General features: G+C 39.9%; 1 protein-coding gene across 1 annotated transcript in view; it reads right to left on the bottom strand.

Annotated features, from left to right (window-relative positions):
- Positions 1-2,299: 2,299 nt before the first annotated feature.
- The window catches only part of tesk2 (testis associated actin remodelling kinase 2), a 29,019-nt gene continuing 16,388 nt past the window's right edge, over positions 2,300-14,930 (bottom strand). Inside the window, exons 6-13 of the mRNA XM_080503962.1 lie at positions 13,912-14,058; positions 12,827-12,909; positions 10,497-10,581; positions 10,242-10,325; positions 9,398-9,484; positions 7,788-7,920; positions 5,792-6,337; positions 2,300-4,926 (exon numbers count right to left, since the gene is read on the bottom strand). Of these exons, the coding sequence (XP_080360088.1) occupies positions 4,577-4,926; positions 5,792-6,337; positions 7,788-7,920; positions 9,398-9,484; positions 10,242-10,325; positions 10,497-10,581; positions 12,827-12,909; positions 13,912-14,058 (1,515 nt within the window). The 3' untranslated portion in view covers positions 2,300-4,576. The remainder of the gene's footprint in view (positions 4,927-5,791; positions 6,338-7,787; positions 7,921-9,397; positions 9,485-10,241; positions 10,326-10,496; positions 10,582-12,826; positions 12,910-13,911; positions 14,059-14,930) is intronic.

The raw sequence follows: 14,930 nt of genomic DNA, 5'->3' as shown, positions 1-14,930 counted from the left end.
GGCTTATTAGGTTTTTGTTTAGGTATCTACTTCTGAAGACTTTTTACATTTGCTTCCCCACTTTCTTCCCGTTGTTCTGACTGTATAGACATGATGGTTCAGAGTGACGGTTTAGCGATCAAAGCAGCTGATCGTGACTGTTTATGAATGAAAGCTGTATCGAGGCTGAGCTGAACTCATCTATGATTAATTCAGAACGTCCACAATGAAGTCCGCCATGCATTCACCGTATTTATTAATGGAATAAAGCAAAGTACCTCCTCCAGTACCTGGAGAAAACTCACTCACATACGCATAGAGAGAACATGCAAACTGTTCAGAGTAATAAGAATTTTACATACACTGTGTGCACAATTATTAGGCAAGTTGTATTTTTGAGCATTAATTCTATTATTGAACAACTACTGTGCTCTCGATCAATCCAAAATGTTAATCAACCGAAACCTGAATGTTTAAGAAAGTAAAAGTCAGGTTTTGTCTTTCTTAAGAGAATATATATTTATGTGCACAGCTATTAGGCAGCTATTAGTGTGCAGAATTATTATGCAACTAAATTATAATTTTTTTCATCCTTAAGGCCTTTACTGGCGAGCCATGCAGCGGAGTCCTTCGATACATGTAACGGAGCATCGTCTTGCATAAAAATCATGGTCATTGTGGAAAGATGCAGACTTTTTCCTGTAGCACTGCTTGAAGAAAGTGTCTTCTAAAAACCGGCTGTAGGTTTGGGAGTTGATTTTGAGGCCATCTTCAACCCGGAAAGGTCCAACGAGCTCATCTTTAATAATTACCAGCCCATCTTGGGGACGTTGCAGTTCTGGAATATGGCAGGCACTGGAGGGTAATGGGTTCCTGGCAGCTTCACGTTTGATTCTTCTCCAATCTTTGCCAGTTAATTTGTGTCTTTTTTTTCTCAATACGTTTCTTGCGACCCAGTTTGCTATTTGCAACAAAATGTGTGATGGTTCTGTGGTCACGCCCCAATATCTTAGCAATTTCAAGAGTGCCGCATTCCTCTGAAAGACTTTGTACAATTTGTTTCAGAGTCCATTAAGTCTCTTTTTGGTTCCATTTTGCCTGAGGAAGAGAAGCTGTCTAATAATTATGCAAACCTTGATATAGTGTGTTGATCTCCACACCCTCACTCAATACGGAAATACACATCACTTGGTAAGCTTAAATCCAATAAGCACTCAAGTTTATACAGCTTGAAGTACTTGAATACTCACTTGCCTAATAATTATGCACACGGTGTAGTTTGGCCTGTGTCATGTAAAGCTATATCGCTTTTGGAGATTATCATGCAGAAGTACTAATAATCCACAGAGTATTTTTCTTTTATGGGACTTCTCGACGACTGAGAACTTTGTTTAAAGTGTTTCCTCCCTTTGTTGTTTCTCTGATCTCAACCATGTTATTTATCCTGAAACTCAATCATAATTTGTGGGGTTACTTTTGTATACATTGTTCTTATTTGATGATTTATAACTTTGGAAAAACCTGTAGTGTGTGATATTAAATCTTAGAGCCGCTGTCGCTTTGCATTTGGCGACGTTCAAATTTATCTTTTCATTGGAGAGACACACAAGTCGTGTTTTTAAACATGATTTCATACGACCCTGTTTGCAGCTCCTAAACTATAAAACAATCTGCTAAAGTCCATTAGACAGCCATTTTTGTCTTTTATCATGAAGTCTTAAAATCAAACCTCATTTTCTTTCTTTTAACAGTTAGGTGCTGATTTTCTAGTTGGACTTTGTATTTTATGTAGGTTTTATAAGTTATTTTGTCATATTTTTTTAATTTGTGTACATCAATTGGTTCCCCTGTGGTTGTTTTAAAGTACTTTATTAATAAAGTTGGATGAACTCCAAACACAATGACTTCCCGTTACTACCGGGTCTCAAACCCAGGAATTTCTTCTCATCTTGTCATGAGACGCATCACCACCAGTTCCTCCCAGCAAATTACATTGCATTTCATCTATCAGGCCACTTGGATTCAAAAACTCACTCAGGAGAGATCTGTCACTAAAGAGAAGAGGGTGAAAATGGTGCTGCTGGTTTAAATTAGGTAGACGTAAATAGACTTCACACACCGTCCATTTGTATATAAAGGAAAATGTGAATCACATTAATCACAATCAAATGTGAAAAAGCTGATTCAGATGGGTTTTTTTATTGATTAACGTAACAGATTTTAATGTGTTGTCTAAAGTGAAATCTTGGAATATTTTTGACAACTTAAATCTCATCAGTCATTGAAACAACCGTGACTTTTTAACATACAGTATCTCGAACAGGTAAAACGTGGAAGGTACATTAAAAAAAAAAGACACACAAGAGGAAAATTCAGGGTAGCTTTGTTATTCAATCAGAAACAAAATACATCTCAGTCTGCAGTCAACGACGCAGGGAACACAAACTTTTTACACAAATATACAACGGTAAGACATTTCATGTTTTTCTTTGCATAAATATTGAATCCGAGCCTCTATCCTGTCAAACTGATTAAAGTTGCATAGTAATGATGAGCAAGCGATGTGTATATTATCACTGAACAAGTGTGTTGTAGCTCAGATCAGGATGAGCTCGGTAAAGGAGATCACGCTCAATGACTAACGATTATCGGTTAATCCAAAGGTCTTGTGAGAAACTTGAACCACAATTTCAATTATGACTGAAGACAAAAGAAATCAGTGGCGGTCAACGGACAGCTGCTGTGAAATCATAAAGGATGAGAGTAAAACACAACATTTCATGGGAACTTACCAGTACTTTAAACAGCAGCCAATATTTTCTCTGGTGTTTGAAAGTCAAAGTGATCATTTTGGTTTTATGACGTTTTTAACTGGAGAAGTAAAGGTAAAAGTAAAATAGTGAAATAAACTTTAGTGCAAAAGCCACAAGTGTAACAGGCTGTAGACTGTATAATAACAACGTACCAGATATTTCAAATTCTCGCTCTCTTGTGGGAGAAGAGTCGTGCTTTTCATTGCACGTGGATCCCAACAGCCATTAACAATCAACCCTTAAGGTTAAAAAAAAAAAAATCAAACACCAGAAAGCGTGTATCACCAAAAGGTACTGTGTAGGTGTACATATTAGACGAGTGAAATGTGGTTCAAGCTGCAGTGACCTCTCGAGAAAAAAAATACAGCTGCAGTTGTTAAATACTGAACTATTGTAGTATTTTAAGCTGCTTCAATTGTAATTCCACTTTCATAAATACAAGAAGGCAAACTAGTGAACAGCAGGCTGTGCTGTTCTCAGAGATCAGTCAATGAGACTTTATTGAATGCCCTTTGTAAGTCAATTCAAGTCCCACAACTTGAACGCGTCACTTCTTCGGTAAATGAAGAGTTTGATATTTTTACACGGAGCTACGGGGCATTTGGAGACATTTCAGAGGAAACGTATTACCCTCCACCAGCAGAGCAGTCGAGTCTGGACAGGAATCAATTGAAAGAGTTAAATGTTTTTTTTACTCCCGGATTCCCGTTACCGTTTCATGTTTGAAGCTTTGTGTGGACAGACTGTTTTGAAGAGTCAATTCCCATACATGGATTTCAGCAGCAAGAATGTACAAGAATTTTTTTTTTTGGGGGGGGGCGCTGTTTTACTCTGATGTGTGTTCTTGATCTGATACTTTAAAGAAAGCATCAAACTTTAAAGAGTTTTTGTCCCTGACTACATAAAGAACGAGATCGTTTTGAAAAGGCAACCCCCTCAATAAAAAGCCGTCTTCTTTCACTTGAGTGAGCTGAAAGATGTTAAACTAAGATTCTTTTAGAGAACAGATAAAGCAGCTCCAACAGTTATAGGATGGACTGCAAGCGATTACATTGGTGGACAAATATAATCTCACATCAGTATTTTTAACTCAGTGAAATGATCTGCACAAATTCATCTCGGTTTATTGATGCGGCTGTTTGGGAAACTCGCCTTGGACTCCAGTGGAAGAGACTGGGTGTAAAAAATAATTTACTAAAACCTCTAGTTTATTAATTCTAGAGAAGTTGAACTTAAACAACTGTCTCAGAAAGGTTTTTTTTTTGTTTGTTTTTTTTAGGCACAGTTAGTGGAAATGATCATCCCAAGGTCAGCGCATGTTTCTCATGACTATGTCCTTTTTCTTTGTCAACGAATGCAGAGTCTGTCAAATTACGTTTGAGTTTTTTAAAGTCACTCAACAAACAACAAAAGGGATCTTAAATAACCCTCATCACAGACGAGACGCTGACGATAAGAAACTTTCAAAGGACAAAAGGAAAATCTACATCTCACAATATTAAATATAAACAACCTCTTCAGAAAAATAATCTCTATGCAGTTTCCATCATGTTAATGAAAGCTATTTGTGCTAAAGGAGGACTGCCACGATCGCCTTAAAAAATATTTTCTCTCTTTTTTTTTTTATCTCGATCTGGTGTGTTTCACTGAAATAACAGGTGATACATTCACTTGAAAGATAAAACTCAAGTGTTTTTTTGTTTTTTTTCTCCCCCACCTTTAAAACTCTCCTTGAACCTGTCAGTGCAACATTCCCACTGCCTGTTCGTCTCCACATCCGGGAGTCAAAAGTCTGAAGCGGTCACATCTTTCCCGCCGCCGCCTCCGTCTTCGTCGTACATCGGGCAGACCTCTATCGGCCTTTCTCTCTCCGCCTCGTCCTCCAGGCTGCTGGTGCAGTCCATCATCTCCCCTCTGTCTTTCTCGCCGCCGGGGGCCATCGGAGACCAGCTCACCCCGAACACCTCACCTTTCGCCCCGTCGTTGCCCTCGCCCTCGCCGTCGCCCTCCCCGCTTCTCTGCCTGCAGTAAGGCGGGATCTCGACGACCACGTATTTCTTCGCCAAGCCGCTCAGCACTGCCCTCTGTCGGACATCATTCCCCGTCTGGCCAGCGTCAGACCTGGAGTTCGGCGCTGCCGAGGAGAGGGAAAGACTTTACTCGATGCTTGGTATATGCGTTTCAAAAATCGATCTGTAATTTGTAAAAGTTGAGGAAAGTACACTTTGTGCCCGGTTCTCAGTGTCAACAGTTTACTGCTCGTCTTACTTTTAAAAAGGGAAATGCTCGGGTTTCAAAGTGCTGTGAACAATTTGTCTGCAAGAGCTGACATGTCAAACTCATGTATGCATTTATTTGCATGAGGCATTGCTGCACTAGCGAGATAGGCTGGTATCAAATTATGTGCCAGAGATGCTAAATACCCGCAGGCTCAGCGCTTTAGAAACACAGGTTTCCTGAACCAGAAACCATATCAAGAATAAAGAGCAATTCTTGAACAACCAAGTTTATCAAGTCCTATTCTAAAAAAAATTTTTTTTAACTTTCACAGTCTTGGTAAATCATACATGTAGAGTTAACCTGGTGGAGAATGTGGATGATGGAGATTCTGTCTAACTGCTCCACTACTGCCGAGTCCTCTATCAGCCCCCAGCCACTAACTCAAACCCTTTACATCCCTGCACTTTAAATCTTATTAATGTACACAACACGCTATTATTATCATTGTCATTTTGTCCGCCAAGGACATAATCAAATCATTGGCGTACATTTGTTTTTCTGTTTGTATGACATTTTCATCCGTCAAAGTTCCATTGTACTTTATATGATGACACCAAGTTCCTCTGACTTCAAACAGATGTGTGTTTCTTTTGTTACAACTATACATCTTTAAAAAGAGATCTAAAACAGTAAAAGGGTCAGTAAAATGCTATACAGTTACACACTCTGATCACTCAATTCAAACAGAGTGACCTAAGAGCTTCATCCACTGAGCTCACCTGGGAAAGTGGTGGACAGCTGAGCGGCGTTGGAGGTGACGGAACTGTTGTTACTGGAGTTGACGGCGGCTTCGGCAGCTGCGGCGACGGCGAGGTGGGAGATCTCAGAGCGGGGCAGCTGCGGCGACACCGGTAAGGAGTGACACTGTCTCCCGGGCAGCTGCTGCCAGTAATAAGCGGCCTCCTGCTGGGCCGCTCCGGGCCCAGACGGCTGGTTACTGAACGCACTCCCCGGCGGTGAGTGGAGGTCAAACACCAGCGAGAAGACGGACTTGCTGGGCACGTCGTAAAACTTGATCTTGCCCCCGCACAGGTCCTCTCGCGCAGTGAAAGGGTTGATCTTGCGAGCCTTGGAGGCTCTCTGGATGATGGAGGGGTTGTAGTAAGGGTCCCGTACGTTGACTTTTCTCCCCGGCTTGCAGGAGAAGATGTCCGACTGGCTGCGGCTGAGCCAGATGTTCCGTCTGGGACGTGGCGACTTGGGGGGGATTTTATCATTCTGGCAACCAAGAGGATTGAGTCGCTTGAAGCCCTGAATTTTCTCACCTTGAGGGAAGAAAAAAAATAGTTTTTTTTTTTTTTAACTGTTGCACACAAAAAATGAAAATCTAAATTCATCATACGTTTTTTTTTTTGTCTCACTAAAGGTAAACTGAGATTTCTGAAGAACCACTAGATGGAGACACAGGCTAAATTCAGGGTGTTCGTCTTAATAATAAGTTATTGTATTTGCTGTCAAAGCAAAAAAACAGTGTGCCTGTTTTGACTGGCTTCAAATCTGTTACATTACTGCTAACTAATAATAATTCCATATTTTAGGATCACACCATAAGATGTTCCAACGATTGTTTGCATTACTGTGTAAAGTCTGGCGGACGCAAAAAATATAAAGAAATTTGGTACCGTCTATAATCCTGGCATAAAACTGGCAGGTGTATTTTAACACATAATCCACACAAGCAAACAACTTCCAAAATGTAAACCTGCTTTATTTCTGAGCGATCACATCCTTTTTGTCTTCAGATAAATATCAGGATCACTCATTTTACTCCCAAGGACCCAAAAGAAATATTTTGCTAAAATTTTATTCTTATGCAAGATACATATTTTCTACTATGAGAGTGATCCTAGTCTCAGGAAGGGTTGATGCTATAAGCAGCGAGAGGCAGTAGGAGGGGGGCATGGAGACAAAGCATATGACATAACAGCTGAGGAAAAGGGAGAACCGTTAGATCTCGGCCTTGTTTCACCCAAAATAAAAGCTATGTACGAGATCATGCTTGTGTCAACAGACTGTGCTGTATTTATTTATTCTGTTAGCCTGATAAATATTTACAACAAAAAGCCGGACGTAACTGTTTTGGTCGCTTGCAGGATTCACGTCTGCGACCTGTGACATCTTGTGCCACAAAGAAAAGGAGCTGTTTGGCTTGTCTAAACAAAAACATCCCTGCCTCCCGACTCCATGACCGTCAGACACGCAGGCGGCCGGACGAGGGACCAAATTAGAAGTGAAACCTGGGCCCGCTTGTATTGGGTTTCTCAAAGGAGGAATGTTGATCTCGGACCAGAATTTTCTCTTCAAGTCAGGACGAAGTTTACATTATCAACAAGCAATAGAGTTCAAATCAGAGCTCTGGGTCCTCAAAGTGTGAAACGGAAAGTCGGCTAAAGGATTGAGCACAGAGGATCATGTACCATTTGGAAGCAATTAGCACAAATGATACGTCGCTTTGTAACAAAACCAACCTATGAGCAACAGCGTTTAAAAAGAGCATATCATGTTCAACAAAAACCCAGCAGATACGAGTACAAACACAGCCGGTGTCAAGCGGTTACGGGAAGAGGCAGGGCCAAATACATTTTTGTTGCCTTCCTTCGAATTACAGCTTCTTTCTCAGACTCTTCCTGGAATTTACGAGCATCTTGTCAACAAGCCAGTGTGGCTTTTATTGGCCGTATCCTGAGGTGCCAGGTGAATGTGCTGTGCTGATACCTTTAGGCTTCTTGTCAATTTCCCCACCGAGAGGGACGCACTCGTGCTCCATCTCCTCAGTTTTGAGACGGGCGATAATCTCCTCCAGGTGCACGACGATGTCTGGGAAGGACGGACGTAGTTTAGGATCCATCTAAGTGGAGGGAAAATACAGAACAGGTGAGCGTTTTCTCCACAAGGGGATCTTGTACTAACCAGAATGTATAAAAGGCCGACCAACACCGACTCAAACCCAATAAATTCTTTGAATAATTGAAATAGAAGTTATTTTGTATTGTTTTTTTTTTTTTTTTGATAATAGTATAAATGTCACAATCCTTGGCCCCTTTATTTAAGCAATATACCACCTATCCTCAATTATTGCATCTGACTGATAAATATATTCTACAAACATGAAAAAGTACCTACACAAAATACTAATTTGTAGAACAGGCCAGAGATCAGACGCACAAAAGGCAGTTTGACAATGGTTATATCAGAGTGAAGTGTGTGTTGACGTCCTGTTTGATCGAAGTAAAGTATCAGCAACAACAATTTAACAGTGTGTAAACAAATAGCATCTAATGAATATATATATATCACTGTGGAGGCAATTCCAAGAATTGCAAATGCAATATCAAGTATACACAGCAGTAGTTGGCATGAGTAGTACCCAAATGTAAAACGTGGTATCGCTATCATCCTGGTCTGAAATATCACATTTCTAAAATCATCAATTTCAAACGGAACGGAATCAAAACCTGTTGTGACCTTTAGCATTATTAATAACCTACAGCATTAATATCTAGTAGATGAAAGTCAAATGGGGGCAGAAACAATTACTTGATGGAAGGTTTGATATAGAAATGAATGAAGACACAATCTAAAGGGTTGTTCCACATGGTTGAAATTTTAAAGGAGAGAAAAAAGAGATCTGTAAAATAGACGTGTAGAGAGGATAAGATAGACAAGGATTATAAAAGAGAGACGACAGACCAGGATGAGAAGAGATGTAAAGGGCCAATACAGGATCAAACTGCAGGGTACCAGGAAATCTTCAATGCACTAATCTACTGTGGTTGTAATTAATGTCAGAGCACAAAAGCCACAGGTTGAATTGAAGACCAGTGTCGAATTGAGCGTAATTAAACTGGCAGCAAAGTCGTCTGATAATTGTGAGAGGTCAAAAATATTTGATTCCCTATTGTAGATATGGCAGTTGCTAAATCGAACCACAAATCATTGTATGATTGATGAGACAAGCTAAATCTTTCACATAACTGATCCGGCTTTCAGAGAATGGAGCACCCCCTGCATGGTAAACTAAATCAGATTATTCAGATAATCAGATTGCTCCTTTATTTCTTGATGAGGGAATAATTAAAATAAAAGAGGAAAATTACTGAGAAACAAGCAATTTGGAAATGGGTTGGGTTTTTTTAATGGAGTGAAACCTGAGAATATTGTGCATCGACGGTATGGGTTATTTTGTAGCTTCTTGTGCCGTTTCCTTACATACTGTTCTGGCTCCTTTACAGTCAACGGTGGCATTTTGAATATGGTGCACGACGTAATTTCTAAAGTGATGAAAGTGAGGAGAGACTAATCAAACAATGGGAAGGTGGTCTCACATTGCAGCAGTTGAAGGCCAGCTGGAGGAAGTCCGGTGGGCAATCTCCAACCATGTGCTGGAAGGTGTGATAGTCCAGTCCAAAATTCTGCTCATAGAAAACCATGTGGACAGACGGAAAATCATTGGTTTCGTTTGTCATTATTTAAACTACGATTACATCAGAGAACAATTTAAACTATGACAACAACACACAGGAAGTCACATTCCTGCAGTGGGATAATGATTGTTAAAGATTTGAGATCTTTTCAAACAAATTCATCCGACATGGAGTTGCTGACCGTTTCATTGGACAATTAATGACGAACCAATAGCAACTAAGTCTTGCTGCAAGCCTGTTGTAGAAACGTGAACTAAAACAATCCAAACGATCACTTGAGTTTCACTGGGTAATGAATATTTACTCTACTGGAGATCGACAAAGAATGGTCATGGCCAACATCAAAGAAAGAAAAAGGGTGTGGGGGCTCCTTTATCAAGGCTTGCACATGCCCAAAGAAGGCGTGATTGTATCTGCAAATACGGGTGAAAAGCTGAGCTCAACTATCTACATGTACTTTGGTTACTTTTGTATGGCGAGGCCTGTGAGTCATTAAATAAATCATAAAGGTTTGCCTCATACCACACAAGCCTTGGAAGACAAATGCAACATGATCAGGTCGTAGATGAATTGATGGTCAAATATACAAACTTCAGTTCATTTGATCATTTCTTTGGAGTTGTGTGTGAGTCACTCTACAGTGTGAAGCACGGCGTGCCTGTGTACAGTAGAAACACCTGCGAAGGAAGACGATTAGATTATTAGAAGGAGGAGGAGGAGGAGGAGGAGGAGGAAGAGCGCTCACCTCTGTGCGGGGGAGGAAGTCAGGGTCGGCCTGGATCCTTGCAATGATTTCACAAAGGACTATCCCATAGGAAAACACGTCAGCCTGAAAAGAGACAGAGAAGTGTGCATTTGTTAGTGTAATGAATTCAAGAGAAAGCAAATGATTCATCCTTAATGTCAAAGTCTTTTTCAGGGTTTGTTTGTAGCAGATCGAAACTAATGGGAGTCCAACAAAAGGTTTATCTTCACAATCAGTTTGATGTGATGACTTTACCTTCTCATTGTAGAGCTCATTTCTTAGCACCTCCGGAGCCATCCAGAAAGGAGAACCGACCACTGAAAGCTTCTCTCGTTCAGCACTGTTTACAGGAAGTGGAAAACGTGTGAATGTGTCAAAATGAAGAAGTCAACAAAAAAATTGAAGGAATGTTGCAACTCGATGACTCATGGTCTCAAAACATGACCTCAGGCTAATCTTGGCGTGGAAGATAAGGATATTATACAGCAGGATAAGAAACACTTCCAAGGTCTTTCTCTGACCCGCAAACAGGTTTGTATTAGTAACGTGCACAAATGGGTCTGGAGAATAATTTCAGTGTTTTATCGTTTCGGAATAAAAAATCCTCATGGACAAAAGAAGCCGAGTCAGAATATCTGTGCAAATGTACAACGTACAGATGAAACTGTGAAACTGACTGTCCTTTTTAGTCATTGTGTAAATGGCACCACGTTTATGTGTAAAAAAAAAAGGAAGAGGAAGATATGTTTGAATTGTAAATCAGTGGGTGTGTACAATAAAAACTCAATTTCAAAACCTTTCAGTTCAGTTTGATCAATATTGGTTCAAAATAAATGAGTTCCATCAGCATTAAGTGGTTTCGTGGTTGGCACCATGGCCTCATAGCAAGAGTTTCCCCTGGGTCGATGTTATTCACTGAGGATTTGCTCCCACAGTCACATACAAACATTTGAGGTTCGCTGGTGACTGTAATTTGTTCGTCGGTGTACATACAAGAGTGCGTCTCTCTGTTTGACATATGATGACCTCATGTCAGCTGGGATGAGCTCGAACCCCTCGTGATCCTGAATTAGATACAGCGGTATAAAAGATGGATGGATGGAGATCTTGTTATATAAATCAGTATGCCAAACACTGAGATAAGTGCTGCTGATATGCGTTGACTCACTGCTTTGTCAAAATATATCGATTTCAAAACATGAAAAATAGATGTAAAACTGTGCTTAATTGAGAACTGTCTGTATGTCCAGTTTATAATGTACACTGAATACCTTTAGTAACACATACTGATGGATTTATTTTGAATATATTACTTCATGGAGCAGGATTGTGTTGCTCAATAAGTGTGTTAAGCTTTTACAGAAATCCACTGAGAAATGCATTAAATTCAGAGCAGATTAAAGCAAGAAATAGTGAAATACAGAAAAAAAACCTGCTTTTTTTTAAACTACTTCTATCATATATAAATAGTACATAAGGCTGTGTATTCACACAGAAGTTATGTAGTGCAGGAACATCCTTAATTGATATTCTGAGATGTTTTAAAATGTTTAAATCACTGTCATATAAATGGTTATGATGTGAAATAGAGAAACCAGGCCCACTCGTGTGTGACTGCAGCGTTTAAAACGTTAAAAACCCTGCGCTCATACTATCAAGACAATAAAGCGGAGAATGCGAACTGTAGAGGCGGCTGGTAATGTTAGTGCCTGACCAGTGAGTTAATAAATAACCCTTCGCCTGGTATGAGGAGGAGGAGGAGGAGGAGCAATCTTATGTGAGATAGCTGCTACAGCAAAAACAAGAAAGGTAGAAAATAAACATTGTTGTGCAGAGCACACATGAACCGAAACATGGTCACAGCCTACGATAAGAATAAGACCTGTCTTTTCTTTCTGCAACTATGTATTAAGAAGCGTTTATATTAAGTAGAAACTACAGAAAACTGTTTTAGATACAAGGACCAAACAAGTGCCTGTATTTTTGTTTTATTTTAAGTAATAATACTACATTTTTAGGCACTAAAAGACTCGTGAAACATCAAAACAAGGTAGCAAATACAAAAATTACTGCCAAATCAGTTAATTATGTGTTTAATAACATTAAACATAGAACAGTGCAGACTTTTAGGTTGAGTCATCAATAATTGGTCTCTGTTTGTCTCTAGTTATTTGAGAAAATCCTCTGGGTGTTGATATCATCCATCAGTCTCCCACCAACCACATTCACGTGGGCTCCAAAGCTTTATTTGACAGTAAATGTTGTCCCATAATGCACAGGGTATAAGAAAAACTGTGAGTCAAACAGAAATTGCACTAATAAAAACCAAAAGCTGAGTTAAAACAGGCACCAAAAAAACTCTCGCAATCTCTTGCTGGGTGAAAAGTATTGGTGACTTCAACGCTGAAACCATGTGAGGTTTCGTGGTAATATGCAAAGCTATGACTTTAAAGCCATGAGAGAAGCAGAAAATGAGAATTAACAATGTGACTGCAGTTTGAGTTGTTGTTTTTTTCTTCTTTTTTTTTTTTAAAAGCACACATCGGGATTTTAATACTTTTCTCTGAAGTAGAAACGCTCCTTACGGATTGGTCGGGATCTTTTCTGCCAGGCCAAAGTCTCCCACCACTGCTGTGTAGCTGCTGTCGTCACATTTGATCAGGCAGTTCTGTGAATAAAGAACACCGTGAACTAAGAAATTGATTTGAGGAAGCTGCAACACACAGTGATCAACTGAAACAAGCCATTGTTTGACTGAGCAATAAAAATAAATTCTTCACTTCCTACTGAACTCGACTTCACTGTCAGTAAAATTGACACTTGGTTAAAACTCACAGCTCTTGTTTAACTTCCTGTGCAGCACCGCAGTGACATTCAGTACCTGAGTTGAACTTTAATGCTCTGTATACTCACTGTTTATTTATACATGTCTACCTAATAAGCGGAACCTATGACACATGAATCCGGCTTGGCGCACACATTGAATGAAGATGGTCTTGGAAATAAGTTTGAAGTGTGAAATTGAGAAAACGACAATGGGAGAATGCAGTGATCTTCACTGATTGTAGACCGAGGCTCTAAATGAATTGATTTTGAGTTGATTCATAGAATTATGGCATATCACGCTATGAGTAAAACATTAAAGTAAGAGTTGCTTACAAAAGTGTGTCTAAGGTATAAAAAAAAAAATATATATATATATATATATATATATATATATACATCTTGTCTCATAAAAGCCTGCTTAAATTTCCCTTTGCATTTGTTAATTCTACAGATGACAGGTAATCAATACGATTTTACAGCAGGGTCCACAATGTCTTGCTTCCCTTCATGGTACCAACATGGCTCTGGGTCAAACTGGAAAATTAGAAGCTGCTTGGATCACAAACGCCCGAGTGTTCCTAATAGAGAGGTCAGCAGGGCTAGAAATAAAGGAGCAGCCGAGTGTGCCGAAGAGACAACTAACACATTAAACAATACGAAGGTATTTGGTTCATTACTGACCATTTCTAAATCCGCAAATATAAAAAGGAATCGCTCTTCATTACATGCACATCAGGTCAAAAGAAGCCATAGTCGGAATGGTTTTCCTCTGGTTATATGAAGCAGATCTGCATGTGCACCGTTTCGCTGTGGTGCCTCCGCTCACTCAGCTGATCGATCTTACCTTAGAGGTGAGGTCCCTGTGGAATATGCCTTTGGAGTGCAAGTAGGCCAGACCGCTGGCGATGTCACAGGCCATCTTCACCCTGGTGGGCCAGCTCAGATGTTTGTTGCTATCCAGAAGCTGCTCCAGGTTCCCACCATTAAGGTACTATAGTAAGCAGGAGACAGACACAGAAGTAAAGTAAGACTAACAAAAGGCTCTTTTTAACAAATGATGAAGGCAAAAAAAAAAAAATTGTGCTTATGGGAATGAATATGTGGAATTGTGCAGGTGATTGGCCCTTCCTCAAGTTCACAGTATCTGGATTACCGATACTTTTATCAAATTAAATTAGATTGTGTAATATATGCAATGCCATGAAATTAATCAAACTCCATTCAATGCTACTTTAGAGGTTGAGTAACTTGGCATGCCACCATTAGTGTGACTGTGAATAGGTGAATGTGACTAATAGGAGAAATCAAATCACCTTCACATAGAAATGTATCAAACTGCACTGCAATCTTCAAGACAACTAAGAAAATAAAGCGCCCTCGCAAATCGGCTTGAAAATGTGCCGAAATTTAGGATTTGGTGGTCAAATATTTGATTCTCAACACAGAGATTGTTGAGCAGGGAACGTTATTGCTCTCCTCTGAAAAGCAAACTGTCCTGCAGAGACCAACGAGCTGGTGACATATCAAATGACTTTTAAAGGGATCATTAGAGTGAGAATACGCTATGGCAACATAGCACATCATTGATGCCAACGGCAGAGAAAACGGACCCAATGTGCTGTCTCCATCATTCAAGTGCTTCACCAAATATACCACACTGATGTCCTAAACTGACAACTCAAACATAATTTTGCTCATCTGACAGGTCGTGGAGTAATTCACTGATTCATTGGTGGCCTGCTTGGCATCCTGGCATATTCTGCAGCCACAACTGATTTCCCCGTTTCCCAGACACCCTCCTGCCATCACATTGGCTGAAGAGGATGAGTAAGCTCAGTGGGTTTTTAAAAGTATTCAGGGTCC

This window comes from Blennius ocellaris, assembly GCF_963422515.1.
Source record: "Blennius ocellaris genome assembly, chromosome: 10".
Lineage (NCBI taxonomy): Eukaryota > Metazoa > Chordata > Actinopteri > Blenniiformes > Blenniidae > Blennius > Blennius ocellaris.
Note: the sequence above shows the minus strand (reverse complement) of the source record. Positions and strands in the feature narration are given on the sequence as shown.